The 27,817-nt window shown below is 42.3% G+C and overlaps 1 protein-coding gene across 6 annotated transcripts in view; it reads left to right on the top strand.

Moving 5' to 3' along the window:
- Positions 1-27,817, top strand: part of DENND2B (DENN domain containing 2B) — a 148,299-nt gene that overhangs the window by 16,351 nt on the left and 104,131 nt on the right. Inside the window, exon 3 of one of the 6 annotated variants that reach the window (XM_047691160.1) lies at positions 13,613-13,694. The exons of 3 other annotated variants lie outside the window; for them this stretch is intronic. Coding sequence is in view for 1 of the 3 variants with exons in the window: in XM_047691156.1 (XP_047547112.1) it covers positions 13,805-13,935 (131 nt within the window). In the remaining 2 variants the exon portion in view is untranslated. Of the gene's footprint in view, positions 1-13,612; positions 13,695-13,770; positions 13,936-27,817 lie in introns of those variants that run through there. 2 more of the 6 variants (XM_047691156.1, XM_047691161.1) reach the window with 2 other exon arrangements.

Raw genomic sequence — 27,817 nt, 5'->3', positions numbered from 1 at the left:
TTGCATTTCTTTAATTGTTACCAAGGTTGAATATTTTCTCATAAGCTTGATGCCATTTATATTTATATTATATAATCTATATTTCTTTTGTGATTTACATGTTTCATGTATTTTTATTGATTTTATCCATGTTTTTAATATGAAGAGTATTAGCTCATCATATATACTATGTACATTTTCCTGACTTTATCATTTATCTTCTAACTTTATCATTTTCCACATACAAACATTTTAATTATTTAATGTAATAAAATTTATTAGTCTTTTAAGTAATTTTCTCTACCTGTGGTGTCATTCTTAAAAAGGTCTTTCCTTAGCAAGATCAGATAAATATCCATTCTATATTCATGTACCTCTTTTATGATGTTATTTTTTGCATTTAAATCTTTACTCAGTCTGGAACTTACTCTGTTATGAAATAATAATACTAATAATAGCTAACCTTTTGAGTGCATATTATATTCCAGGCATATGTTTCATTTGTACTGACTCATTTAATATTTTCAACAAACTTATGATGTAGGTATGGTTGCTCAGCTAGTAAAAATGGCAGAAATGGGATTCAGGTTCAGGTTTGAGCCCTAGAGCCCATGCCTTTAACTACTCGGCTAACTTAGTTTTTTCCCACTGTCCTAATGTCATTTGTTAAGATATCCATTCTTTCGGGGTGCCTGGGTGGCTCAGTGGGTTGAGCCTCTGCCTTCAGCTCAGGTCATGATCCCAGGATCCTGGGATCGAGCCCGGCATCCGGCTCTCTGCTCAGCAGGGAGCCTGCCTCCACCTCTCTCTCTGCCTGCCTCTCTGCCTACTTGTGATCTCTGTCTGTCAAATAAATAAATAAAATCTTAAAAAAAAAAAAGAAATCCATTCTTTCCCTGCCACTTTGAAATTGCCAATTTTAATCATATGCTATATATATATATATATATATACATATATATGTATATATATATATATACACACACACACACATACACACACTTAGGTGTGTTACTATACTTTTGTTCCCCTGACCTGTCTGTTCTGGTGATAATGCCACACTGTTTTAATTTGTGTAGCTGAAAGATGGTGTTCTCTTCCCCTTCGCCTCCCCAGTGCCTAGCAGTGACTGTTGCCTTGTAGATATTTAATGAATATTTGCAGAATGATGTAACTCTTGGAGGTTCATGGATAGAATTCAGAGGGTCTGCAGCTTGGTTAGGAAAAAATTACATCATCATTTTCCTTGATACCAGACTGAAATTTAATATTTCTTTCAATTATGAATATAGGCAATAAAGCACAGTAGTAATAGCACTACCTGTGACTTTGTCATGGGTATTTGCCAGGGTTAACCTTAGGTTAAAAACTCTTGGTTTAATGTGTTTCTTTCTTGAGGCTATTTTATCTTTCTGTCTAATACCTAGACAGTACCTGATACTTGGTAGACGCCCAATAAATATGCTAATTTGAAAAACTCTTTTTGTTTAGATTTACCCATTTATTTTATTTTATTATTATTTTAATATTGTACTTAAAAATTATTTATTTTTATTTTTTTATTAATTTATTTGACTGAGAGAGAGAGATCACAAGCAGGCAGAGAGGCAGGCAGAGAGAGAGGAGGAAGCAGGCTCCCTGCTAAGCAGAGAGCCCGATGTGGGGCTCTATCCCAGGACCCTGAGATCATGACCTGAGCTGAAGGCCGAGGCTTAACCCACTGAGCCACCCAGGCGCCCCTAATATTGCACTTTTTAAAAAAGATTTTATTTATTTTTTTGGCAGAGATAGGGAGAGAGAACACAAGCAGGGGAAGGGGCAAAGGGAGAGAGAAGCTGAATCCCTGGTGAGCAGGTCCCAAAAAGCCCCCAAAGTGGGCCTTGATTCCAGGATCCTGGGATCATGACCTGACCTCAAGGCAAATGCTTAACCAGCTGAGCCACCCAGGTGCCCCTACTTGGTATTTTTAAAACTTAAACACTTGTCTCATTTAAAGTTGTTCCTTCAGCCATATTTTGGACTGAGTTTATGTGATGGATAAATTTCTTAAGATCAAAGCCCTAACAGATATTTCTTTTTCATATTCTCAAGAAGTCTTACTTTGTTAAATAATTTCAGATTAAAAAAATACTTTCTCTGAGACTTTCATATGCATCTCTTGGCCTTAATTTATCCTCTGTAAAACTGGAAGAAATTCAGATTCGGGTTTTTTCTATATGCAAAGTTTTTTCTTTTCTTTATATTTCAAAGATATGAAACTGTCATAGTGTTAATTTGTGGTTGTTGATTTTGTTCAGGATCCTATAAATCTTTTGAATTTGGGGAGAAATCTTTTCTGGACAGTTTGCTTCTTTCGTTAAACTTTTAATTAGAGATCTGAGGCCATTTGTTCAAAGACTTCTGTTATTTGCAGGGTGTTCTCTGCGCTGCATTCCTTCGCATGATTTTCAACTTGTACATTCTTTTTTTTTTTTTTTTTGGTGGTCAACTTGTACATTCTTGAATCTCTCTTTTGCTTTCATTCATTTCTGCATATTATATCTTTTTCTTGATTAGCTTTTAGTAGCATCACTTGTGTTTTTATTACATTCATATCTATTCATGGCTTTAGGATGCATCTTCTGTTTTTACATCTTGGACTTGTGTAGTCATTATGATGGTCTCTTTCATCTCCTTGAGATCAGTGACAGCTGCTTTTTAAATTTGATTGATTGATTAAGTGTTTACTGTGGGGAAGGCATTCCATTACAGGGATTAGCTTTGTTTTTCTTTCCTACCCTAAGTTTTTTTTTTTTTCTTTGCTTATATTTTTTTCCTGTTTATTCATTTTTCTAAGTTCACTTGTTGATTCCCCTTTCATAGTTTCAAACTATTTTGTTTGCACTGTATTTACTGAGATTGGTGAGAAGTCCTTTTCAATATATCGAGATACCATTTCAGCCACATTATAAAGGGTTAAGGAATTGAGGCATTTTTTTTTTAAATTTTGTGATGGTAAATTTAATTAATGATCACCTAATTACAAATCCCCCATTTTGGAAAATGACTTCGTAAAGGAGAAATGACATTTCAAATTCCCAGTTCATCTTTGTTAATATGAACTTGAAGGAAGAGCCTATGATGACGGGAGAAAGCTCTCTACCAAGACATGGCTTGGCTTGTGCCTGAGAGGCTCACGGCTTGGGCATGCTTCTGGAGAGCTTGCCCACTGCCACAGCCTCCAGGCCAGTGAAGGCAGGGGTGCTCATGCTGTCTTCTTTCTCAGTCACTCTGCTCCCACTTGGCCATTGCTATTATTCATGCTGACTCTTGGCATTTCTGTGTGAAAACTCCCAGGACAGCAAGCAAAGGAATAAGTAGAAATATATTTTTTTAAGATTTTATTTATTTGCGAGAGAGAGAGAGAGAGAGAGAGAGAGACAGAGAGAGCACAAGCAGGAGGAGCAGCAGAGATAGTTTTTGATTATAGATAACTGTGTCATTTTGACATATAACTCAGAAGGAGTGCAAGGATTGGTATTGATATAACAAAATTTCTTTCATTCCTATCTAGTTATTTATGTGAAAATGTTTCTTGGCCCTTGCAACTAATAGACTAAAAATGAAAAAATTAATGCATTTATAACAAAGTTTTACTGTTTGTATTTAATAAAAATTTGAACTATGATTGTTTTGACCAATTACATAATAGTAGTAAAGGTAAGGAAAGCTCAATCCAAAAGAAAATTTTTTTGAACATTTAGAGTTTATAATCACAGAATTGAAAATACATGTATGGGATGTCTGGGTGGCTCATTCAGTTAAGCATCTTCCTGTAGCTCAGGTCATGATCCCATGGTCCTAGGATTAAGCCCCATGTCCAGTTCTCTGCTCAGTGGGGAACCTGCTTCTCCCTTACCCTCTGCCTGCCACTCCCCCTGCTTGTGCTCTTTCTGTCAAATAAATAAATAAAATCTTTTTTTTTTTTTTAAAGAATAGTATAGTAGTTTTATCTTAAAAATGTCAATATTTGGAGTGCCTGGGTGGCTTAGTCAGTTAATCATCTGCCTTTGGCTCAGTTCATGATCTCAGGGTCCTGGGATAGAGCCCCAGAGCTCACCGGGCTCCCTGTTCAGTGGGGAGTCTGCTTCTCCCTTTCCCTCTGCTCCTTCCCCTGCTCATGTTCTCTCTCAAATAAATAAAAAAAAACCTTTAAAAAAGTCAGTATTTATAAAATGTCAATATCTGTAATACACTAGAAAGCATATCTCTACTATTTATGATGCAAAAATAAGTTTTTAATTTAAACATATAAGAGGGATACTTGTTTTGTAAAATTCATTTAGGGTAATATGACAAACATTTATAATAGAGTGTGATATAAGTGATTAACAAGAGGAAAAGGAAGAAAAATAGGGAAAAGATGTAAAGGATGCCCTAGGATTAGAAAAAGCAACCAGACGAGGGGCTATTGGAGCTGAAGCTTGGGGGACTGTGGGAGTTGGCTAGCAAAGTAAAGGTGGAAAGGAAGTGGGAACAGTGTATGCAAAAGACCTAGAGGTATAAAAGAACATGGAGAGCTTGGGGGGATGGCAGGAATGGCATGAGCAGGATGGTGATTTACAGCCAGCCTGACAGTGCACTTTGATGACCTGGAAAGCAGAGACGATGGGGCCAGGGGTGGGGGTACAGGCAGGAGGTAGTGAGAACAAGAGTGATCCATTAATTTTGCTTTTTCCTAGTGATTATTTCTCATACTGGTTGTCTTCCGGACATTCTTACAACTGTAGAGATTCTTGTTTATATTCTGCTAGGGAAGAAAAGAGAGGCCCGGCCAGGGTCTATTCCTCTTACAGGTTTTGTATCTCAGTAGTGATGGTCAGGCTGAGAATAGTGCTAGAGGCCAAGGCTTCTTTCCACATACTGGCCACATGTTTGATTGAGGCCTTCCTCAATTAAATTTGTCACTAAAAAGGGTGACTATGTTTTTGGACCCAAATTTGAGATCCTTGGGCTAATAAAAGATTTCCCCTCTGATTTGTGAATTTATGTGAAAAACTTTTACAAACTTCCATAAATTAAATCAAATTTAACTAAATCACCCTTATTATAAAGAATTCTACTGTATAAAATTTCTCTGGTCCCAGAAAAGGTAGCACATAAGGTCATTATTCTGGCCCATCTGGGAATTCTTTTGCTTTTGTTAATAAAGAATCTCCCCATTATAGGGATCCAAATAGGAGTGCTGTAAAATAAGACTGTATATAGTCCTGAAAAAAAAAAAAAAAAATTTGTTCCACAAAGTGGTAGAGCCATGATTCAGTGTTTGGGTAGAGCAGATTGAATGAACTCCGAAAAGAAATCATCAAAGGGTTGATTTGATACCACACAGAAACACGAGGTGGTGAGATGGGTAGTTTTCCCACGTTTTAATATTTTCCAGGATGACACTGAAAGCCTTGCCCTTAGAGAACCTTAGACAACCCTGGCCTCAAGCCAGCTAATAATTCATTCTTCCAGCCTCTGAAGAAGGAGAAATGGAAGATTTATACCATTTGCCCTGGGCCTTTTCTAGGAGAGCCTGGAAAAGAGTTGAGGACAACCATGGGAATATAACCAGCAAGGCCTTGCTCTTGGGGATGTGGGCGGGGCAGCAATAGGCGAGAATGGGGTCAAAGAAGTACTGAGTCAGTTGGGGAGACCTATTCTGTGCCATTCACTACTTAACACTTTCATAAATCTCACTAATTGTCTAAAAGAGGAGGAAGTCAGGACTTGGAGAAATCAATTAACTTGCCCAAGATCCAGATTTTGAATCCAGGTTCATTTGATTTCAAAACCCTTTCCACTATACTGTCATGCTTTCTTGTGCTGAAATCCTGGAAAATGAACAATATTCTGGATTGAATTAAGGAACTCATGGTATCCAGCTAACTGTTCAGAAAAACTCTGAGTTGGAGACATTCGGGGAGAGGAATAATGCTGGCTAGGAGAGAGGAATTGAGGGGAAACACTAGGAGTTCTTCAGATTGTCTGCTTCATAGAAAGGGATTTTGTGTGGTGGCATCTAGTCCTTCGTGGTGGCTTGGAGGAAGTGGCTCCTGAATTCATTTGCTGCCAGTAAGCCCTGTGAAGGAAAATGTGAGAAGACTCTGATATGGGGTATGGGATTTCACAAAACACAGTTTTTGTTTGTTTGTTTGTTTGTTTGTTTGTTTGTTTTTTGAGACCAACAGGGGGTTCCCAGATTTAAAATTTTTTCTCAGGGTAAGAGAATAGAAATAAACAAAAACCCCAGACCTATTATCTTCCTATTCTATAAGAAAAGGCATTTGAAAACCAGAATAATAAATGAATTAAAAACAAACAAGCAAATAAAATAGAATAAAAGGGCAGTCCTTCTCAAGAAAGGACCTTATATTCATCTTGTACAAAATTAGGCTAGATTAAAATACTTTAAATTAAGAAAAGTTTACAATAAAATTTATTGATGTGTTTGTCAGTTTTGGAAGTTTTATTTGATATACAGCATTAGGTGAAGCTTGACTGTCCAGTTGTTTCATAGTTGTTGTTGTTTTTTTTTAATCACAGTTACGGTCGGTAGTCCATTTCAACAGGTATATTGATGAAAACAGTATCAGTAGTCCTGTAATTCACTCAATGTGGAGTATTCCGGTGAATGGAGAGAAGGAGTAAGCACAGTTCTTAGGTTTCAGTTCTGTGGCCAGGCTAAGAAGGAAGCATAGTATTAGCTCTGGGGTCTGACGTGGGGAGGCCGCAGGGAGAGTGCTGGCAGCAAGGACCTTTCTGCCTCTGATTCCCGTGTAGAGGGGGGCTGAGGGCTGCATGGGCCCCTGACTCCCCAGTATGGAACAGGTAGGAATTTATTTGAGAGGGATGCTATAGATGGTAAAAAACTTATTATGGCCTGGACCATATTTAAGGGAACCACTCCTCTAAAGGAATTATCCTGTTTGGTTCTCCAAGATAATCTAAAGGCAGAGGCATAGACAAAGGCCCATTGTTTTCTCCAGGGCAGCTGTTTATTGCATTGGTGCTAAGGAGGGGTGTGGGAAGCCTACAGGACTGTGGCCTAGGTGCTCGGATTTGGGGTGGTCCTGCTGTTCTGCCTGGTTGTTTTCTTCTGAGTCTCTATTGAGGGGCTCAGGGGCAAACTGCATTTTCCTCCAGGCAGTGTAGTCTTAGCTTTACCTTCTTCATGGTCTCCATGCCCTGGAGTTTTGGTGAATGCTGAGGGCCTGGGAATAGAATAAAAGCCTAAATGCAGCTCGGGAATTCCCCGGCAGTCCTAGCCTGCCTCTCTTGTCCAAGGGAACACTTACCTTCTGCATTTCCAGGGCCATGCTGGGGGAAGTGTGTGCTTTGGCCTCTCTGGAGAAGGGCACATTAGCTTCCCTGGCCTGTTTACATTAGTTTAGTCCTTTCTGCCTTGATTGCAAATGAGGCCTTGGATCGGGGATTTCCCTGCTTCCATGGAGGTCACTCCTTCCTTTTGTCTGCTTTCTCAATTTTTCCACCTGGAGAAGAGCTCTCTCCCCACCCCCACCCCATTCTCCACCCTCATTATTAAAATACTGTCCTTGGCTTAACTCCTTGTGTCCTAGCTTTGGCCTAGTGAATGGATCAGTTCACAATCAGGAAGCAATTAATCTGTCTTCTCAAATTCTCTTTTGCTGTGTTCTTTCACTTAATCAGATCTTTTTTGTTTGCCTGTCACTGCCTTAGTCGTCAGTACTCTCCCCTAAGAAAGGGTTGTCTTCCAAGTCCTGAGGCTGGACTGCTTCTTGGTTCTTGTTGTATGGATGCGGGATTTCCTGGTTCTTTGGAATGTCTTGGCTGCTCCAGTAAAGTGTAAACTCCTTGAGGCTAAGAGCTCCAGGTTCATTCTTTCCCTTTCCTCCAGTCTGTGTTGTGGCATGTGAGAGGAGAGGTGGGCCCTATGGGGAGCATGACCACCAGTGGCAGACTCCCAGTGAGGCTACCTCAACCTTGCTCTCAATGTCAGCCTGTCCAGCCAGAGCACAGACACAGCTATACCCCCACTGAGGCTGACTCCACTGTGTGCTGGACCATGGCTCACAGTAGGTACAAGAGGGGCAGTAGTAGAAGCCTGCTTCAGAACTCTGTTTCTTTGTGCTTACTTCCCTTTTCTTCTTATTCATTTGAACCATCCTGATTTCAGAGCTTCTGATGTAATTGAGGGATCTTATTTGACCATCGAAGCGTTTTCTTTCTTAAAATGTCCTCGGAAAGCTCTAGTGAATTTTACTTGGTGGTAATAACTTTTGCACTCTGTTCATAGCTTTCAGATTTTGGGAGGCTTTCTCTCTTGGGTTATTCAGGGAGGATTATTTTTTTTAAATCAGTAGACCTTGTTCTGTACAGCGACTTCTGTTATCCCAAGTCTTCCTTTAGATTGATCTTGGGTCTTGTTCTCCTTCTAGAAGAACCTTGTTTGGGTCCCTTGAGTTTCCTTCCAGTTCCACTGATGATGCTCTAGTGCTAGTGGTTCTTTGCCTCTAGCCTGTCTCCCTCTCCTTGAGCTCCTGGTTCCTATCTCATACCCATAGATTCCTGTCTACACTGCTTGGTACTGTCATATATTTTCTTCTGACTTCTGTTCGGTCAGTTGTTAGATGACAGCCTATTTACATTCATATTTAGATCTAAGATCCTATTTTTAAATCTCAAATTTTTTTTTTTTTTTTTAAATCTGATTCCCTGCCCCTAGCTTATCTTCAATTTAAGACTGGGTTTTCCTTTTGTGCCACCCATCTGCTTGTCTAGCAGTGGTCTTTCCTTCAGTTTTCCTGTGTGCTGCGCCTACCTCACTCCCACAGTCTTCCCCTGCAGCGTAGATCACAAAGGAAATATTTAGTTAGTCTCTGCCAAACATTTCTGGCTGTGTTGTTTTGCTTAAGAAGACATGCAGATAAACTGTTTTGATTCTTGGTCTTGGTGCTCTAGGGCAGATGTTCTCCTGAAGCGGAGGTATTGTGGTCAGTGGCAAGAGTGCAGGAGTTCGGAGAATTGGATTCTAGTCCCTGCTGCACTACTAATTTGTGGTGTAATATTGTGCAAGGCACATTTCTATGTCTCAATTTCCTTTTGTCGAAAGGGACCTTATGATAAAAAAGACAGGAAATCTGGGGACATGAGCTGGGAACCCAGCAAGTAAGTATGGGGATCAAGGAGAGAGTGGAGAGGCTGGAGGTAGAGAACCATTACTATGAGTATCATTAGTGGAACCAGAAGGAAATGCAAATTCAAATGCAGATAAAAGTAATGTATATAATCACTTTGAAAAAGTCCGGGGCGCATGGGTGGCTCAGTGGGTTAAGCCACTGCCTTCGGCTCAGGTCATGATCTCAGGGTCCTGGGATCGAGTCCCGCGTCGGGCTCTCTGCTCGGTGGGGAGCCTGCTTTCCTCTCTCTCTCTCTCTGCCTGCCTCTCTACCTACTTGTGATCTCTGTCTGTCAAATAAATAAATAAAATCTTAAAAAAAAAAAAAAAGAAAAAGTCCAAAGTGTGATAACAAAATGGTAGAAATTTCTTTTTTTTTTTTTTTTAAGATTTTATTTATTTATTTGACACACAGAGAGAATGACACACAGGAGAATGGTCCTTGGAAGTTGTAGTTTCCAGGAACCTTAAATGTTTCCTAACATGTCCAACTTCTGCATTTGTTGATCACTCCTTCTATGCATGGCTGTGTTCCAGTTTTTGTGCCCTAAAGGTGATTGCAGCAACTAAGGGGGGAATCTGGGGGATCCTATCACCAGGAACTAGGAAATACAAGTAGACAAAAGAATTGAGAGATCCCTCTTGGTGTTCATGAGAGGCAGGTGTTTGAAGGAGAAGCAAAGTGGTTTAACATCTTCCTGTGTAAACCACAGCCCCCATGTACACATACTCAGATAGGCAGAGCTACATTTTTTCCCCCCTTATCCCTACCAGTCCCCTTCTGAAGTAATTCTGGGATTTTGTCAGATTTTGCCTTTCTCTTTACAGTTAAAATTTTCCATTGGTTTCTTCAGTTCAGAATGAGTTGGATGAAGACAGCCTCCAGAGTCTTTTGCTGTCTTGGGATCCTTTGTCAGATATAATCAGCAGAAACTTTCCTAAATGAGTGCGGAGGATACTTGTCTCTGTGGGGTTAGTGAGAAGTTTTAAGTTTCTGGACACACTATTGCTATGCCCAACCCTGGGAGGCTCTTGGGTGCTGAAACACAGAACTGAGTGGAATAGTTCTGGGTGTGGAGTTACTTCATCAACTCTGTATACTTTCAACTGGACCTTCTTTGCTGTTCTGCAGTTATTTATCTCTTAGTCCTTTTGACGTACACCAGAGTGCCCATCCCTTATTTTTTTGTATTCTATAAGCTCTGACTCCGTCTTGACCCTACATTGCAAATGAGGGCAACTTCTACTTTACTGGAACTGTTAACACTAGGTGACTTAAAACTCTGGGATAGTTCCTGTTCTTTAGATAGCTAGGTACTCCAAATCATCCAACTCCGAGGGAACAGGCAGTAAGCATTTCCTGTAAGCTTTGTAGACGTGTTCATTGAGAATGTCAACATCATTTTGGCAAAATAATGGTTTGGCTTTGGGTTGATAAAGGTTGTGAGCCCATGTCTGGCTATTTGGCACTTCCCCCCATCCCATTTGGTGTTAAACCAAATTGTCCAAGGCAGATGGCCCACCTGCTAGCTGTCAGATGATGCCTGGTGTGCCCTCTGCCACCCCAGTTCTGGATCCTCATGAGCCCTCTGGCTTCTGTGTTTCTCATCAATCATAGCTCATACTGTCACCCTCAGGTAGGTGTTTTTTAAACCCCACTCATATCCTCTTTAATCCTCTTCTTCCATCCTCTTTCTCTCCTATTTTGCTTGGTTATCTTAGGAAGTACCCTCCTTGTCCCCTTGCCTCTTTGAGTGTGGAGGAAAAGCTAGCCCTAATCATAGCTGAGAAGCATGACGTCAGAACCCTTTGCAAAGGAAAGTCAGACATTTGGGAATGAAATTAGGTGGTGTGAAAAATCAGTGCTACATGTCCTGTCCTTGTTGAATGCCTTTTGAAATCTCTAAAAATACCCATCTTGTAATTAACCTATCCTCCTTCTAGGACCACAATTTTGGATATGTAAAAATTATTTAGTTTTATTTCTATAATGTTTTATTTTACTCCTAGTATTTACATAGGTATTTTTTGTAGGTTTATTATATATCAACAGTATTTTGGCCATATTATTCAGTAATGAGCTTATCTGGGCATCCAACTACCATGTCTAATATTATTTGTTTGGGAAAGGTCTTCAACTCATAAAAGTGACTGACTGATAAAGGAGCGATCATAGTCTTCACGCTTTGGACCCTGCTGGTACTGATGCCTCGGAAGGGGCTAACTGTATTCCTGTCGTATGGAGAGGGAGAGACGTGCTGCCAAGGCATGCCTAGAACTGAAGCAGGAAGGTGTGGTCCTGGTCCTGCCTCTTATCTGAGTCTCTAGGAGGTAGTTAGAGGTGCTGGAATCTGCTGTGCTTGCCTTGGCCTAAGCTCTTTTTCTCCCCACTTTGTGTCACTTCAAGAAGTACTTTAGCTTAAAGACTGAAGAATTACCCCTACTTTGAAAATCATGGTCTAATTATGACAGGACCACATTCTTTAAACATGTTGTTTGGTGGAGTTAATTGAATTATCCCCTCCTATTTTTTTTTTTTAATATTTTATTTATTTATTTGACAGACAGAGATCACAAGTAGGCAGAGAGGCAGGCAGAGATAGAGGAGGAAGCAGGCTCTCCACTGAGCAGAGAGCCCGACGCGGGGCTCGATCCCAGTACCCTGGGATCATGACCTGAGCCGAAGGCAGAGGCTTAACCCACTGAGCCACCCAGGCGCCCCATATCCCCTCCTATTTTGAGTGAGAAATAAAACATTCTTGTTGCGATGCTGTATCAGGTCTTAAATGGAAAGCTCCTAGTTTGAAGCTGTGTACATTTCCAGCAGGAGAAATCTGCAGTCAATTTATGAAAACTGAAGATGTCCCTGTGCTCTGGGTGTAAACTGCCGCATCTCCTCGTGGAATGAACAGTTCAGGAAAATGAAACAATTTTTTGAATAAAATTCCAAGCTCCATTAGGTTCCAAGTGACTGAGAATTTCCTGTTAGAGTGGGAAAGCTTATCCCTGTGTTTTTGCCTGGGGACAGTGTGTATCATTTAGTTCCAGAGAAGTTCTTCCATAGCTGATTTCCTCTTTCTTTTTCCTTCTTTCTCTGGTGCCCAGGGGTGGGTTGAGCTCATTTTGATCTCATCTCCCTGAAAAAGCAGCATGTATTTTCGTCAAGGTTTGAGAATAAAATCTGTAGCCTCAGGGCAGGGTGAGACTAATGGCTCTTCCAAGCAGCAAACCTTTCACCTCTGCTTCATTGGTACCAGGCTGTAAGTAACTGGACTAACCAGCTACAGACGCTTATTGTGCAATTCTGAGGTGAGCATGGGCAGAATCCCAGGGGCTGGGAGGCAGACATGTGGCTACCAGAGAGGTGACATCAGCTGGTTTCCTGGTGCTGTGGAGGAAGGGGAGATTCCGGGTGCTCAGCCACCTTCTCGCATGTGGGGGGGCGGTTTCAGTCTACCCCCAGTCCTGTTGGCAGCCAAAGCCTTTGCTTGGGAAAAGCCTTCGTCTCATTCTTACCCTGTCCTGTTCCCGCTGGGACCTGAAATTGGAAGGGGTCTTGCAGCCTTGGCTATGGGCACAAAGCTCTGAGGAGGGAATATGCATGTGTGTTTCTTTGTGTCTGTGCATTCTGTGTTAATGCTAACAACTGATGAGGGTTTCCAAACTGAGGGTTGGATATGAGATGGGAAAGCATTATCTACCTTCTTTAGTATCTTTATTAGGAATTGCCCTTTTCTTGGAAGGGAAAGCCTTTTAAGATTTAACTGGTTTTTTAAATTAAAGTTATCTGATTATTTTCTTTTGATACTCTTAATATGGACACTTCTAAAAAGAACACATTTCTAATTTCTTTTCTGAATTCTGCTCCTTCCTCTAGCTTAACCTGGGACAGACCCTCACAAAGCCATAATAGGTGACAATTGGAAAAAGCACTTCTGCAAGAAAGGTCTTCCTCTTTGCTTAACCTTGCCTTGCATATGGGCTTCTGGGAACTGTGGTGGGGCTTCTTGGGAAGCCTGTACCTCACAGTAGGAATGGAAAAAGTTTTATGACTTCTGAAGCATGACAGAGAGAGTAGGGAATAGAGCTAGGAGCCATTGGAGCCTATGAAGCCCATCTGCTTACCAGCTTTCCTTTCCAGTCAGATGTTGGGTACCCCGTCTGGTTCCACCCTCCTCCCCTAAGAATGTGGGGAAAAATGAAGCCTCTGGATAGAAAGCAGGTGATAAAGCCATCAGCAAAAGCTTACACTACGAGGTTCAGACATCCCCACCCCAGGCCTGCCTTGAGTTTTTCTGGGGCTGTTGGTAGCCTAGGGTTTGTTTCTGAGACTCTTGCTCGTATTCAAATGTAGCCACTGCTCACTAGAAGCCAGCTGGGGCCAGCCCAGACTTGTTCTTCCTGGGTGTCTTCCCACTGCTATACTTTTCTCTTCTTTTGGGCTTTCAGATATGGGGACCTTCAAGGTCTGTGAGCTGCTAGAGTCCTTCTGAGAGCCTGGATCATCCCCTTCTGGGCCCCGGAAGCTGTGGTAAGCTCTTGGTTTCCTTCTTAGCTGGCACTTCCCACTGTCTACATTCCTTTCTGGCCAGCCGTCTGCCTCTAGGTCTCTGTGGGGTGCCATTGCTTCAGGCCCCTGTGATGCTGAGTACTAAGGCAGTTCCATGGAGTCAGGTCACTGGAGATCCCCAGGAGTTGGAAGAAATCGGAAGCTGGAATTGCCGTTTCTTGCTGTCCTGGAGGAAACAGGAGCTCTCTTTTCATGGGCTATGGTATGGTACTGATTCTTCTTAAAACTTCCCAGCTCGCTTCCCTGTATCCTTGCCACTCTGGGAGAGAGGGAGGAGGGAGATTGGTGCTGTTTCCTTGATCTTCCTGTGGCACTGGAGATGGGTGCAGCAGATGCCTTTCGTGAGGAAGGAGCTCAGAGGCAGGTGAGAGGATCTGTATTCTGGTTGCCATATAGCTGGCTGTCTTCCCAGTCAGGGCATGTTGATGCCCAGTGGTTCATGTTGGCATCTCCTTGTCCTTAAAGGCAGGTGCCACCTTGACCTGTCAAAATCTTTTTTTTTTTTTTTTTTTAAGATTTTGTTTATTTATTTGACAGAGAGAGGTAGTGAGAGCGGGAACATAAGCAGGGTGAGTGGGAGAGGGAGAAGCACTTCCCAATGAGCAGGGAGCCCGATGTGGGGCTCGATCCCAGGACCCTGAGATCATGACCTGAGCCGAAGGCAGACGTTTAACAACTGAGCCACCCAGGTACCCCTTCACCTGTCAAAATCTTAACAGAGGGCACCACCGTCTGCTCCTGTAAAGTTGAAAGGACCCAAGAGAGCATTAAAAGGAATGAATATGCTGGGCAGAAGATGAGCCTGAGAGAGAAGCTCCTTGCCTAGGTACTACCCAAGGAGGGGTGTGTGTGTGTGTGTGTGTGTGTGTGTGTGTGTGTGTGTTTGGCAGCTGGAAGTGGAGGGAGGGAGTAAACACTTCTATGGAAAAGGCAGTAAATCTGGAGAGGGAATGGCTGGCTGTGGTGAACACGGAAGCTGGCAATTTTTGCAGAGATGTGTTCCAGAGTAGCTGGAGGCCAGTCGTCACAGGGAGTGGGTTTGGACATGCTCAGTTGTGCTTGCCTTGCTGAATACCTCAGGTATGATGGCCATGAATGCCTTCCTCTGGGAGTAGAGCTGGTCCCACAACAGCCCTCCCCACTTTGCATCTGTATTATACCTAATTGTTTTTCGTTCATCAGGGGTCCTGGCCTAGAGTGTTCTGAGGCAGAGGCACTGGGTCTGAAAGTGGGCTGGCCAGCCAGAGCCTCACCTCCCAGTTTCCTGGCTCCCTGAGGATGAGAAGAAGCAGGTTTGCAGCTGCCAGTCCTCACTGACACAGCCTGTAGAGGCGTCTGTGCCCTGGCAGGTGTCAGAACGTTTTCACTGATGCCCCTGCCTCTTTGGGGTTTGAGAACAGAGGGGGCTTAATTTGAAGTAGACCAACCTCAAGGGCCCAAATCTGAAATGTATATTATAAAATTATTGCTAATCTTGGCCCTTCTTCCCTCCATGTCTCTCTCTTCCTTTTACCTTCCCATTACTGTCAGGGATTGTGAGCAGCTGCTGCCATCCATAGACTGATAGGACATTAAGACTCATCCTTAGAGAAGAGGTTGATTTGAACCTGTGATGACAGAGAGGGCCTTTTCACCCCAGAGCGGTGAGAGCAGGAAGGAATTGGGAAGAGTATTGATTCCACCCCCTTCCCTTTCCCCTCCTGTGCCCCCAACTTTTCCTTTCAATGGTCAAGGGCAGGAGAGAAAACCCAGGTCTTGCTTTTCAGCCTTTAGGCAGTCATCAAGTACTTGTGGAATTTTTCAGCTTAACCGGCATTGTGATGCAAATATTATATCAATCTTGTTTGCTGCCTGAGGGAACCTATAATCTCCAGGAGAGACAAAATTTGTTAAACAATTAGAGGATATCAAAGATCTTAACTGTGTTTGGTTTCAAACTGAATATATCTATAGTTCAGGAATGAGAAAGATGTGTATTAAAACTATAGGAAAGCTTTCTTGGAGGTGGCAGACTCTTTTCTGGTCTTTGAAAGTTAGATTAACTTGATATAAGCAAAGGAGAGGTAGGAAGTGTTCTGGATGTGGAGAAGAGCAAGATCATAGAAAGAATGTGGCATGGTCAGGGTCATTGTGATAGTCTGCCTTGGGAGTGGTAGGTGTGGCTGCTCAGAGCTGGAAAGTTGAAGCCTGGAACTTCCGCCTTGGTGAATGGGATATGAAAGTGAGGCAGTCAGTGGAAGTGGGAATTTGTGGAAATCACTCTTGTAGAAGAAAGTAGGGTAATTTTGGAGAGGACAGAGACTGGAAGAAAGGAAACCTACTGAAGAATATGGCACATCAGCAAGAAAAATAGAGAAGGGGGTAAATCCTAGAGAATATTTAGAAGTAGAGCAAGTAGGACGTAACATGGATGTGAAGGATGAAATTGAGGGAAAGGCAGAAGATGTCAGAATGTCTGCCCTATCAGAATGAACTGTTACTGATAGCTTACATTTATGAAATGCTTTGCACTGCTCAAAGCACTTTTTCATTCAGTAAGTATCTGAGAATTGTATGGGCTCTTAGAGTTCACCTAGTCTAGCTTCATTTTCCATATAGGGATTAGAACCAAAAGGGGAGGGTGCTATTTCCACCTCACACGGCTATTTAGTGGTAGAATTGGGCCTCCAGTCTCAGTCTTCTATCTCCTAGGGGAATTTGAAGAGAAGAGTACATGGAGAAGAAGTGTGGGATCAGGGAAGAGTCCTGTCTAGTTGGGTGACAGGAGATTACTGACCTCTGAGTAAAATGAAGCTAACTCAGAAGCATTCAGACCAGATGAGTGATTTTACTACTACATTTTTTTTTTTTTAGAATTACTAGACAAGGAAGATGGATTCCTTGGGTCCTTCTAGTTCTGAGAGTCTTTTTTTTTTTTAAATGGTTTCATTTATTTATTTGACAGAGAGGTAGAGGGAGAGCACAAGCAGGCAGACTGGCCAGCAGACCAAGTGGGACAAGCACACTCCCTGCTGAGCAGGGAGCCTGTTGAGGGGTTGATCCCAGGACTCTGGGATCATGACCCAAGCAGAAGGCAGCTGCTTAATTGACTGAGCCACCGAGGTGCTCTAGTTCTGAGATTCTGATGAATGCACAAAAAATGTATATGAAAAGTACTGAATTGGGTTTTCTGGGAGATGGGCTGGTTTCCAGGTGGTACTTTTCTAAGAGAATTTCGAGAGTAATTTGACTTCACGTGTTTTTCACCTTCTGTGCTGACCACAGAACCTAACTACCTAGGAGGACACGACTCTGCTGTTCAGAGACTATGGGCAGTGATAATCATCAGCCAAGAGCTCAATGTTTGCAGAGTTACATTTATGGCTCTGTTTGCATTATCCACTTCCTCTCCTCTCCTCCTCCTAACACACACACACACACACACACACACACACACACACACACACACACATTTACCTCCATTCCCCTCTTTCTCTTTCCTTCCTTTCCTCTTTTATTCTTTATTTTTCACTACTTTTCTTGTCCATCACCCCATCCTCCATCCCTGTTCTTCCCACTCTTGTCCGTCTTGTCTGAACAACTTCCTGTGTTGGAGTGACTTCCCTTCTTTGTTGAACTCAGACATGACTGTAGCAAAGCCGTGGAATATCCTGAAATATCCTGATGCACTGGAATCACCGTGGACTATCCTGGTTTGTCTGTATCCCTGATGCAGTGACTGGCGCCCAGTGATCAGAGCCAGAATCTGGACCCTTCCTTACTTCACAGTCAGTCATCCTTCACATTCTTCTTTCCTGTTAAAATAGCTCCTAATCTGGGGCGGCTGGGTGTCTCAGTTTGTTAAGCATCTGCCTTTGGCTTGAGTCGTGATCCCATAGGTCGCACATCCGGCTCCCTGCTCAGTGGGGAGCCTACTTCTCCCTCTCTCTCTGCCCTTCCTCCCCTCTTGTTCTATCTTTCTCTCGCTCTCTCTTTAAATAAATAAATAAATAAATAAATAAATAAATAAAGTTTTTTAAAAAAAATAATAGCTCCTGATCCTTCCTCTTCTGTCTATTGTCATTGCCCATACAGCAGGAGAGATAGCAGGGAGAGGTCATGGTTGAAAAAAGAGAAGTAGAGGTCACCTTTGGTGTCCTCAGAAGCATTTTGTGAACCTGCAGATCCCAAGTAGAGCCTTCATGTTTGCCTGTCACACTCTCGAAGCTCTCTCTGGGTTTCTGGCCCTCTGTGATGGGCTGCTGGCTGTGCTTCTGCTGGCTGTGTCTGGATACACCCTGAGTCTGAGAAGGAACAAGAATTTAATAAGCAGTGGTTATTCTCTTGGGAGGACATAGAGTCAGGCCTCATCTTCTTGGTGAATTTTCCCCAAGTAGACTTCCTCTCCTCAGCTCCTGGAGGCCTTTTCCTTGGAAGACGTGTGTCCCACGCACCTCAGGTGTTCTCTGCATTCACCTGAGTGGCTGCAGTCTTTCATCACCTTGAGGACTCTTCCTTGGCTTGCTCAGGTTTCAGGAAAAGCCAGCGTCTCTGAGATATGGCCTCTGGAGTCCCACAGTTTAGGGGAAAGAAGCCTTCTGCTGGCATCTGCTGTGCTGGGGACAGTGGTCCTCAACACTTTGTTTTTTGTACTCTGCCCTGTTTCCTCCCAGACTTTTAGCCGCGTTAGCCAACCAGTTACATGGACTTTGGGCAGTCGTGTTAACTCGGGAAGGAACCTTGACACTGAAGTAATAATAGGGTTTCTGAAATCTTTCTTTCAAAAAGCTAAGTGGTACTCAGATATGTTCCTTGACATCCTTGGGAGTAATGCTCAGAAATTCCCCCAAATATGCTATTCTCAGACTTCCAAACAAGTGTCCTTCTGTTTCTGTCCTTCCCGGATCTTAAATTGCTCGCTTTTCTCCCTTCACATTCCTTTGTCTTCCCATCTTCATCTGTCTTCCCTTCCTTGCAACCTGGGGCTTAATTTTTCCCCCTAGTGCATAGGTTCCTCTACATTGATCTCTAAGTGAATGAACGTTTGAAAGCACCTCTTTGTACACAAAAGGCAACTAGCTCTATTTTACATAAAATTGGGATATACCTAGCGCATGTGTTGTTATTAGATTTATTTATTTATTTTAGGAAGAGAGAGCATGAGTAGGGGGAGGGCCAGAGGGAGAGGAGGGAGAAGCAGACTCCTCACTGAATGTGGAGCCTGATACGGGGCTCACTCTCAGGACCCTCACATCATGAGCTGAGCTGAAATCAAGAGTCGGAGGCTTAACTGACTGAGCTACCCAGGCACCCCTCCTAGTACATGTATTGTTAAGGAGCTAATCATTCTGGAAACTTTTGGTTTTTGTCCTTGGGAAAAAGAGAGAAAATGGTTTTAAAAAAATGGCATGTTATATTTAGCGTGACAGTCATCTGCAGACCAGGGTCTCCTTCCACGTTCCTTGGGTAAGAAGTGGGTATTGAGGGGCTGCTGCTCTTCTCTCTTAGTGATTCTTCTTAGGTACCTAGAAGAAGCATCGTAGTTTTCCATTATGGGAGATAAGCTGGTATTTATATATCCCAGTAATGCTTGATGGAGCTGAAATGCTGCATTCCTGCAGTCTAATGTTTCCGTTAGGATAGTCAGACCCGAGTCCTTGCTCACCAACAGCTATCAGATGACGGCTTAGTAGAGAGGGCTAGAGATCCACAAGAATTCGCTTTGATAGTTAAAAATATCACCTTGTAATTCTGATCATGATGAACCATAGTTCAGGAAGATGATGGGTAAGAATTGTTGAGATTCCTGAGCTTCCCTGTGTCCTTACTAAAGCTTGGGTGCTCAGAGCCCCAAATAGGAGGTTCCAATGTGAGGACAGAGGGCTGATCAGGCAGGGCTCAGCTGGCCCTTCTTCCCATGAGCTTTCTTTACCTCGTCTAGCCATGAGTCCCCAGAGATGACTCCATAGGGCTAAAAGTGGTATCTTTGTGTTCTGTAGGAAGACTTAAGAGCCTCACGAACCAGACGTGAGCTTATTTCTCAGCTTAAGGGGCTCCATAGAAACTTGATTTTCTTTTTTTCCTTCAGTATATTTGCCTGAGATGTTATTAAGACTCCATTTTTCCCTGGGTCTTCAAATATAGTGTGTGTCCCCCCAGACACACTATTGTTCTAATAGGTATGGAGCAGGGTAAAGACATGGACCTCATTTGATCTGGGCTCTGTATTTTAGTCAGTGAACCTAAAAATCACATTAACTCATCATTTGACTCATATTGAACCATTTCTCAAGTCTCTTTCACTTCTACTGTCTTCATCCTGTTAGTGCAGTTTGTTTTTTCTAAACTTAAGAGTAAAATAATATCTTTTTTTTTTAATGCCACATTGCTATATTTAACCAGTGGTTCCAGTTTGTGGGAGCCTTTCTTCTTGATTCTGATATACTAACAATCCTTCCATTTAGTTTGCCATAAGCATTTTAGTTAAGCATGTCTTCCCCAAGTCATTGATAAAAAGGGTGACCGTGATAGGATCTAAAACAGATGGCCAAACTTCTAGGAATTCCAGAGCGCTTCTTCCTAGTTGATGATCCATTTTACAGCACCATTTGGGCCCAGCTGTCCTGAATTACCAGACTATCCAGCTGCCAGTGTATTTCTGTTTTATCCTTAAGATCAAGAGAAGTTTTTCTGAAATCCAGAAAAATTGGGTTCCTGTCATTCTTTGTTAAATGTGTGTGTATATGTATGTGTTTATTTATATGATATACAAATATATATCATGGAAATAGGTATGCATATTATATATTAAACCCCAAACTATTGTTTATAGACCACTTGCTATCTATCACTGTTGCACATATATTGTCTCCTTTATGCTCTATAATAATTTTATATTAACTTTATTTTTTATTTTATTATTTATTTATTTTGAAGATTTTATTTATTTAGTTGACAGAGATTACAAGTAGGCAGAGAGGCAGGCAGAGAGAGAGAGAGAGAGAGAGAGGAGGAAGCAGGCTCCCTGCTGAGCAGAGAGCCGATGAGGGGCTTGATCCCAGGACCCTGGGATCATGACCTGAGCCGAAGGCCGAGGCTTTAACCCTCTGAGCCACCCAGGTGCCCCTATTTTTAATTTTTTAAAAAAATATTTCATTTATTAGATAGAGATAGCAAGAGAGGGTATACAAGAAGGGGAAGTGGGAGAGGGAGAAGCAGACTTCCCACTGAGCTGAGAGCCTGATGCAGGGCTCTATCCCAGGACCCTGGGACCATGACCCGAGCTGAAGGCAGACACTTAACGACTGAGCCACCCAGGTGGCCCCTTATATTAACTTTATTAAGTGAAAGTTTAGTTTTATGTTTTAGTATGACTTGTACTTAATCTCTAGTGGCTGGTGTTTCCTTCTCCATGTCCTTGCCACTTTTCATATTTCTTTGTTCTGGAGTTTTGCCCATGATATTGCCTATTCAATAAATACTGACCACTTGTTATGTGTAAAGAAAGCACAGTATTATAGCCAGTTGGAAATTCAAAGACTAATAAGAAATGATCACATTGCTCAGAAGAGCTTGTATGTAGTTAAAAATATGAATGGATGACTTGGTGGGGGAAGGAGGGAAAGCAAAAGAATTCAGAAAAGAGAGTCCTGAGTGGTAATGGAGTGCTGAAGCTAGCCCGCTTACCAAGTTCTGAATGGAAAGTTCTAGAAGCCATAGTGGTGGTATGTTCTATGTCAGAACCTTTTCAGAAAGATGGAAGGTGTTTGGTTGACTGACTGTTTTAAATCCTATCCCAGCACTTTGTTGGAGTGTCTTCCTTTTTCACTTGTATGTGTTTGTGTTGTATAGTGTAATTATAGCTTTGTGAGGCGCAATTAGCATTGCCTGATGCTGTGTAAGTCTTCACAATCATTACTTAAGGTTAATTTTCAAATAAGTATCACATGTATGTGTTGTAAATTCAAAAGGTGCACAAAGGTGGCCCACGAAAGCAAGTCTTTTTCCCACCTTCTCTCCTCTTCCCCTAGAGCCAGTTGTGGTCACCAGCTCAGGTACTATAGTCCTCTCCTTAATGGCTGTGTATTAGTCCAGTGCAGCATTTCTCAAACTGCAGGTCATCATTAGTGGGTTGGAAAATCAAGTTAGTGAGGGCTGTACAAGCTGAAAATAACAGAGAGCATCACATATGCCCTCTCATACATGCACATTCTACATTACTATATAATATATGTACTTGTTACTCTGGGTCTTGCTCAAAACATACTTGAAATTTACCAGTCTAGTAATGACTGATATGGAGATTGTTCCTAATTTTTCATTATCTTAGATAATGCCGGAGTAGGCATTTTCCCCCGTCATACTTCGGACATTTTTTCTTAGAATAATGTCCTAGAAGTGAGGATACTGGGTCAAAAGATATGAGCATTTTAACTGATCTAGCCAAGTTACTTTCTGAAAACTATGTCCCCTTCACTATTTAATAAATGTCATCTGTATTTTATTTAGCATAGGTTATTTTTATTTTAACACATTTTTCTATGCACTATATGTGTGATATATATTTTAACAAAATGGGGTGATTATTACTTTTCTCAGTATAAACTTTCCTGTTTTACTAAATCTTCTTCTATAAGCCACAATTCTCATTCTGGCAGCAGCTTTTCTTGGATGTAATGTGTGAGGAGTGACTGCTGTAGTTCTTCTCAACCTTGAGCCATTCTTACCCATTCTTATGATTTGTGCTGTATATACTTTCTAAAAAAGATTTTATTTATTTATTTTTAGAGAAAGAGAGAGAAGGCATGTGTGCTTGAGTGGAGGGAGGGGCAAAGGGAGAGGGAGAGAGAGAATCTGCAGCAGACCCCGCTCTGAGCACAGAGCCTGAAATAGGACTTGATCCCACGATCCTGAGATCACGACCTGAGGCAAAAGCGAGTTGAATGCTCAACTGACTGGGCCACCCAGGCGCCCCTGTATATACTTTTATTTACTGGTCTTTAAATTGGTTTTTGAAGAGCTTTTTATTTTTAAATAATTTTAAACTTACAGAAAAGCTGCAGAAACAGCTTTATAGAACTAGGGTTCAGTTATCAACAAGAAGTTAATAGTAGTGTAATGTCAACTCTAGACTTAATTTGGATTTCATTAGTTTTTTCTCTTCCAGGATCTAATCCAGACTCCCACATTACATTTATGTGTTGTGTCTCCTTAGTCTCCTCCAATCTGTGGCAGTTCCACAGTCTGTCCTTGTCTTTTGTGACCCTGAGACTTTTTTTTTTTTTTTTTTACCCTGAGACTTTTGAGGGAGTACTAGTCAGGTATTTTATAGAATATCCCTCAAGTCAGGTTTGTTTGATGTTTTCTTATAATTATATTGAGGTTATGGATTTTGGGAAGAATGCCACAGAAATGAAATGCCCTTTTCACTACATCATGTCAGGCCTACATGGTGTCAGTATGTCTTATTAATAATAACATTATCTTTGATCACTTGGAAAAGATAATGTCTGCTAGGTTTCCTCATCATCAAGTTTTTGTTTTTCTGCCTTTGTAATTAAACATTTTGGGAGTGATACTTTGAGACTGTGCAGGTCTCCTATTTCTCTTTAAACTTCTGCCCACTAATTTTAGCAAACAAAAAACATACATAGGTGACACTTTGAACAACATGGGTTTGAACTATGCAGGTACATTTATACATGGATTTTTTTTTGATAAATCTTTTTTTTTTAGATTTTATTTGTTTGATAGAGAGAGAGAGGGAGAGCAGGAACACAAGTAGGGGGAGTGGAAGAGAGAAAGCAGGCTTCCTGCTGAGCAGGGAGCCCGATGTGGGGCTCAGCGTGGGGCTCAATCTCATGACCCCGGGGGATCATGACCTGAGCCTAAGGCAGACGCTTAACAACTGAGCCACCCAGGTGCCACTGGATAAATATATTATAATACTGTGGATGTGTTCTCTTTTCATATGATTTTCTTGTTAGCATTTTCTTTTCTCTAGTTTACTTTATTGTAAGAATGTGGTATATAATACACATAACATTCAAAATATGTGTTAATGACTTTATGGTATTGGGAAGGCTTCTAGTCTGCAGTAGGTTCTTAGTAGTTAAGTTTTTGGGAAGTCAAAAGTTATTTGAAGATTTTCAGCTGCACAGGGGGCCAGTACCCCTAACTCCAGCATTGTTTGTAGGTCAACTGTACCTTCTTTCACACTGGTCTAATCAATGAGATCAGTGAAAATGGGGTTAATAGCTGGTTATGTTTTTGTCTCATGCACATTAAGATAAATATAAAAGTATTTGACATTTTTAAAATGTTTGTCCATGTACCACTTATAATCAGTCATCTTCTATACACGCCATACGTTGGGAACCCTTGACCCTTCTAAGGTGCTAAGCACCAGATGTTTTAGGTTTTATGGTGACATTATTGATTCCTTATTAATTGGATTGATTTGTTGGTTGGTTTCATTAGTTCATATATTAAAAATGTATTAATTGTGCTTGGTACAGAGTTCTAAGCTAGAATTCAGAGTTAAGACATAGTTCTTGCCCTAGAGAATATTGTAGGCTTATAGGCTAGTAGGAGAATTAAGTTGAATAAGCCTTGTACACTAAAATACAAGGCAGTGAGCATGGCTAACAATGGAGTAGTAGACTGTTTTAAGTATAGGGCCAATGGATAGAGAATCCAGTCCAGGCAGGGAAAATCAGGGGAGATGGCATGGAGGAGGTGACACAGTCTGGACCTATATCTCCCACAGCTTTGCCCGGATCTTATGCTGAGGGGTGCTTTTCCTTTCAGGCTTAAGGTTTTTTGTTGTTGTTGTTGTTGTTTTTGTTTGTTTGTTTGTTATATCATGGAAGAGCTATTTGAGTCCACATTCTTCTTATTCTCCCAGCCCCTTTACTCCCATTTTGTGCTCTACCTCCCCTGTCCTCAAGCTTTGGTCATGACAGGTTAAGATCTTGGTTGAGCTCAGAGTTGCTAGGCAAGTAATCGTGAGAAGCCTGTTCTGGCAAGGTAAAATGGCGCTTTTAAAAGGGGCCTGGAATATTGCCTCCTCAGTCTAGTCTTTCCTGGCCCCAGACTGCATTTATGTGGCCCAGTGTTAAAATGCTCAGACTTAACAAGGGACAGTATTCAGTGGTCTGTGGATTTGAGAGATTCTAGGAAATGAGTGCATACATGAGCATTGAGACAGATACTCCAAGAGACTGGATCAAGCCACTGAGTATCTTGTGCCCTGGGGATCTGAATTTTGAGTTTCATGCTGAGGGTTGTAAGCTGAGTAGAGGTGAACTAGCTCTGGGAGGCTGACAGACCCAAGGGGAGTATGCTCAACCCAGTGCGAGGATGTCCAGTAGCCGCTTCATCACAGGGCAGGACAGTTACAGGCTAAATCCCACACTCTTTCAGTTCAGAGCCTTAACGTTGGGTGGGAGGGTGGCAGATGGGTGGGAGGTGGGTGGGATTTGGGCAGGAGTAAGGACCCCAGAGAATTTCCTGCCATAAAATGCCAGGACTTGAACATAGGATAGCTATTTCATCTGTGCAGGCAGAAGCAGAGTATGTGCAACAGTGGACGGAGACCGTTGGTTTGTTGATTCACGGGTACTGTCGAGCCCATGAGGAGACTGCTTGATTGGCAGTAGGCATATTATCTTTCAGAAGCCAATTCTTCTGCTCTGTAAAAGCAGCTTTGTCTCAGACCAATGGCTAAGGAATGAGTCCCAGGTAAAGGCTCAGTCTCCTTCTGCGGCACTTCTCAGGTCCTTTCCGAATTTCCCCATCCTGTGTTTGGTATCTTTCTTCTCTTTTCAGTCTTCTTTAGGCGAGAAGCCTAAATCTCCCATCTTCTCTAGGAGAGGGTGCCTTTTGTGGGGCTGGTCTTCGTGTCATCCCAGGCAGATGACTCCAAAGTTCCAGGCCAGGGGCTCTGCTGAAGGGCCTGGAGGAAACTCTGGAGCCCCTGAAACAAGAAGTCTTTCTGGAAGCAGTGGCAGTAGGTGCTTGCGACAGAACAGTTGGACTGAGCAACTGTAACAGAACATCCAAGTTGTAAGGACCCTTAGAGAACACCTAGTTCCAACAGCCCAACAGCCCAGCAGCCCTCTCATTATGTGCAGGGAAAATCGGAGGCCCTGAGAGGGGTGGGGACTTGCTCAAGGTCTCACCACCCTGGCAACCAGGACCTGGGCTCGGGTCAGCCGACTCTTTCTCTATTCCTGCATTTTTTTTTCTTTCTTTTTTTTTTTTTTTTTAAAGAGAGAGAGGGTGGAGTGGGAGAGGGAGAAGCAGGCTCCCTATTGAGCAGGGAGCCTGACGTGGGGCTTGATCCCAGGACCCTGGGATCATGACCTGAGCCGAAGGCAAATGCTTAACCAACTGAGCCACCCAGGTGCCCCTATTCCTGCATTTTTAATTTTTCCCTTTTTAACCACATTGCTGCTCAGTGGTAGCAGAAGAAAGCTGTAAAGCCCTAAAGGGCTGTTGTGTAAACCTGCCTGCTCACACGGCAGCCAGAGCCCAGTGGAGAACCGGGCAGGACACATGCAGATTCCCCCGCTACTTGGGCAGAACTAGATGTCCTCGGTGGAGAGGCAACTGGACTCCACAGTCTGGCGGGCACTGGAGCTCGGCTCCCAGAGGCAGCTGAAGTTCCACTGCATCTCTTAGGCACTCTGGGATCCAACAAGTAATATCAATATAAAAAGTAAGCAACAGCTTACTTTTCTTGAACTCCTTTGATCCTAAAATAAGGAGTGACTTGAACAGATTTTCTCTGCTCTTGTGTTTTTAGGTTTGGAATTTCAGTTGCTGTTAAAGAGACAAGAAGATACTATAAACTCTTCTAGTGACCAAATGTAGACTCTAATTATCATACATACATATAAATACACACACACACACATACACACACACACACATAGATATTCTCTTGGTACAGTATAAGTCTATGTACTCAGATTCCCTCATCTTATGGAGGGGACAGCTTCTGTTTTTGCTTTTAAAAAGTCTTTTTCAAAGATTGATTTATCCCACACACATTAAAAGATTGCCCACTGTGAATGAAATAGAAAAGTTGGTAGACCTCATGGGGCTCATGACCGTGGGGGGACAGGGGGTACGAGTGACAGTGATAAAGTGCTGTAAATACCACGATAAAGGCATCTTCCGACTGCTGTGCGATTGCAGAGCAGACAGACAGAGTCTTCTAAGAGATCAAGAAATATTTCACAGGGGAGGTGATCACTGTGTTGGGCCTTATAAGCAATAAGATTTTGCTTGTTGGTTAGGGGGAGGTCCTCCAATAAAGGTAACAGCATGAGCAGCAAGGAAGGAACAGTGGGAGAGGAAGAATGCAGTTAAATTATAAAACATAAGATGACTTTTTCTAAGGAAAAACGTATTTTTCTTAAGCACAGTGACCTGCACTGTAGAGGTAAGAGAAAGTGTTTTTGTCCCTGAATGGAGCTGACCGGAGAGAAGCTTCTCCTCTATGGGAACTGGGCCATTCCTGCACCCTGCTCAGTTTGGCAGTGACACTGGAGGAGGAGTGCCTGTAATGGGTAATGGGAGAGGCTATAAAACCCTGGAGCGCGTCCCTCGAAGAGTGACCTTACGAAGAAATTTCTGGGAAACAAACCACAGGGAGACTTTATAGGAATTTTTGGTTGAGCCCACAGGCAAGGCACATTGAGGAGAGGAGATGTAATTACAGTTTGTAAGTCTATGAAAAGAAACAGTGAGTAGCATGGAATAGCTGTTCTAAGTTTCTTCTTCCCGTAGGACTAGAGGAAATGGGTTCTTTGCATTCAGCAGATCTTTATCGAGTGCCAGCTGGGAGCTGGGCCCTATCCTGGATGCACGGAATATGGTGACAAAACAGTCAGGGTTTCTGCTCCCAAGGAACTCATCAGGGAAGGCTGGCCTTAATAAAAGGGAAATGTATTTTTGTTGGAGATTGTGATGAGCGCTATGAAGGATAAATCCTCATTTGATTGGGGGATGGGGGAAGACCTCTCTGAGGAGGTGAGAGACACGTAAGGACAAGGTAAGAGCCAGTTAGGCAGACTGGGGGCAGGGGGAGTGTCCCA

This window comes from Lutra lutra, chromosome 10 (assembly GCF_902655055.1).
Source record: "Lutra lutra chromosome 10, mLutLut1.2, whole genome shotgun sequence".
Lineage (NCBI taxonomy): Eukaryota > Metazoa > Chordata > Mammalia > Carnivora > Mustelidae > Lutra > Lutra lutra.
Note: the sequence above shows the minus strand (reverse complement) of the source record. Positions and strands in the feature narration are given on the sequence as shown.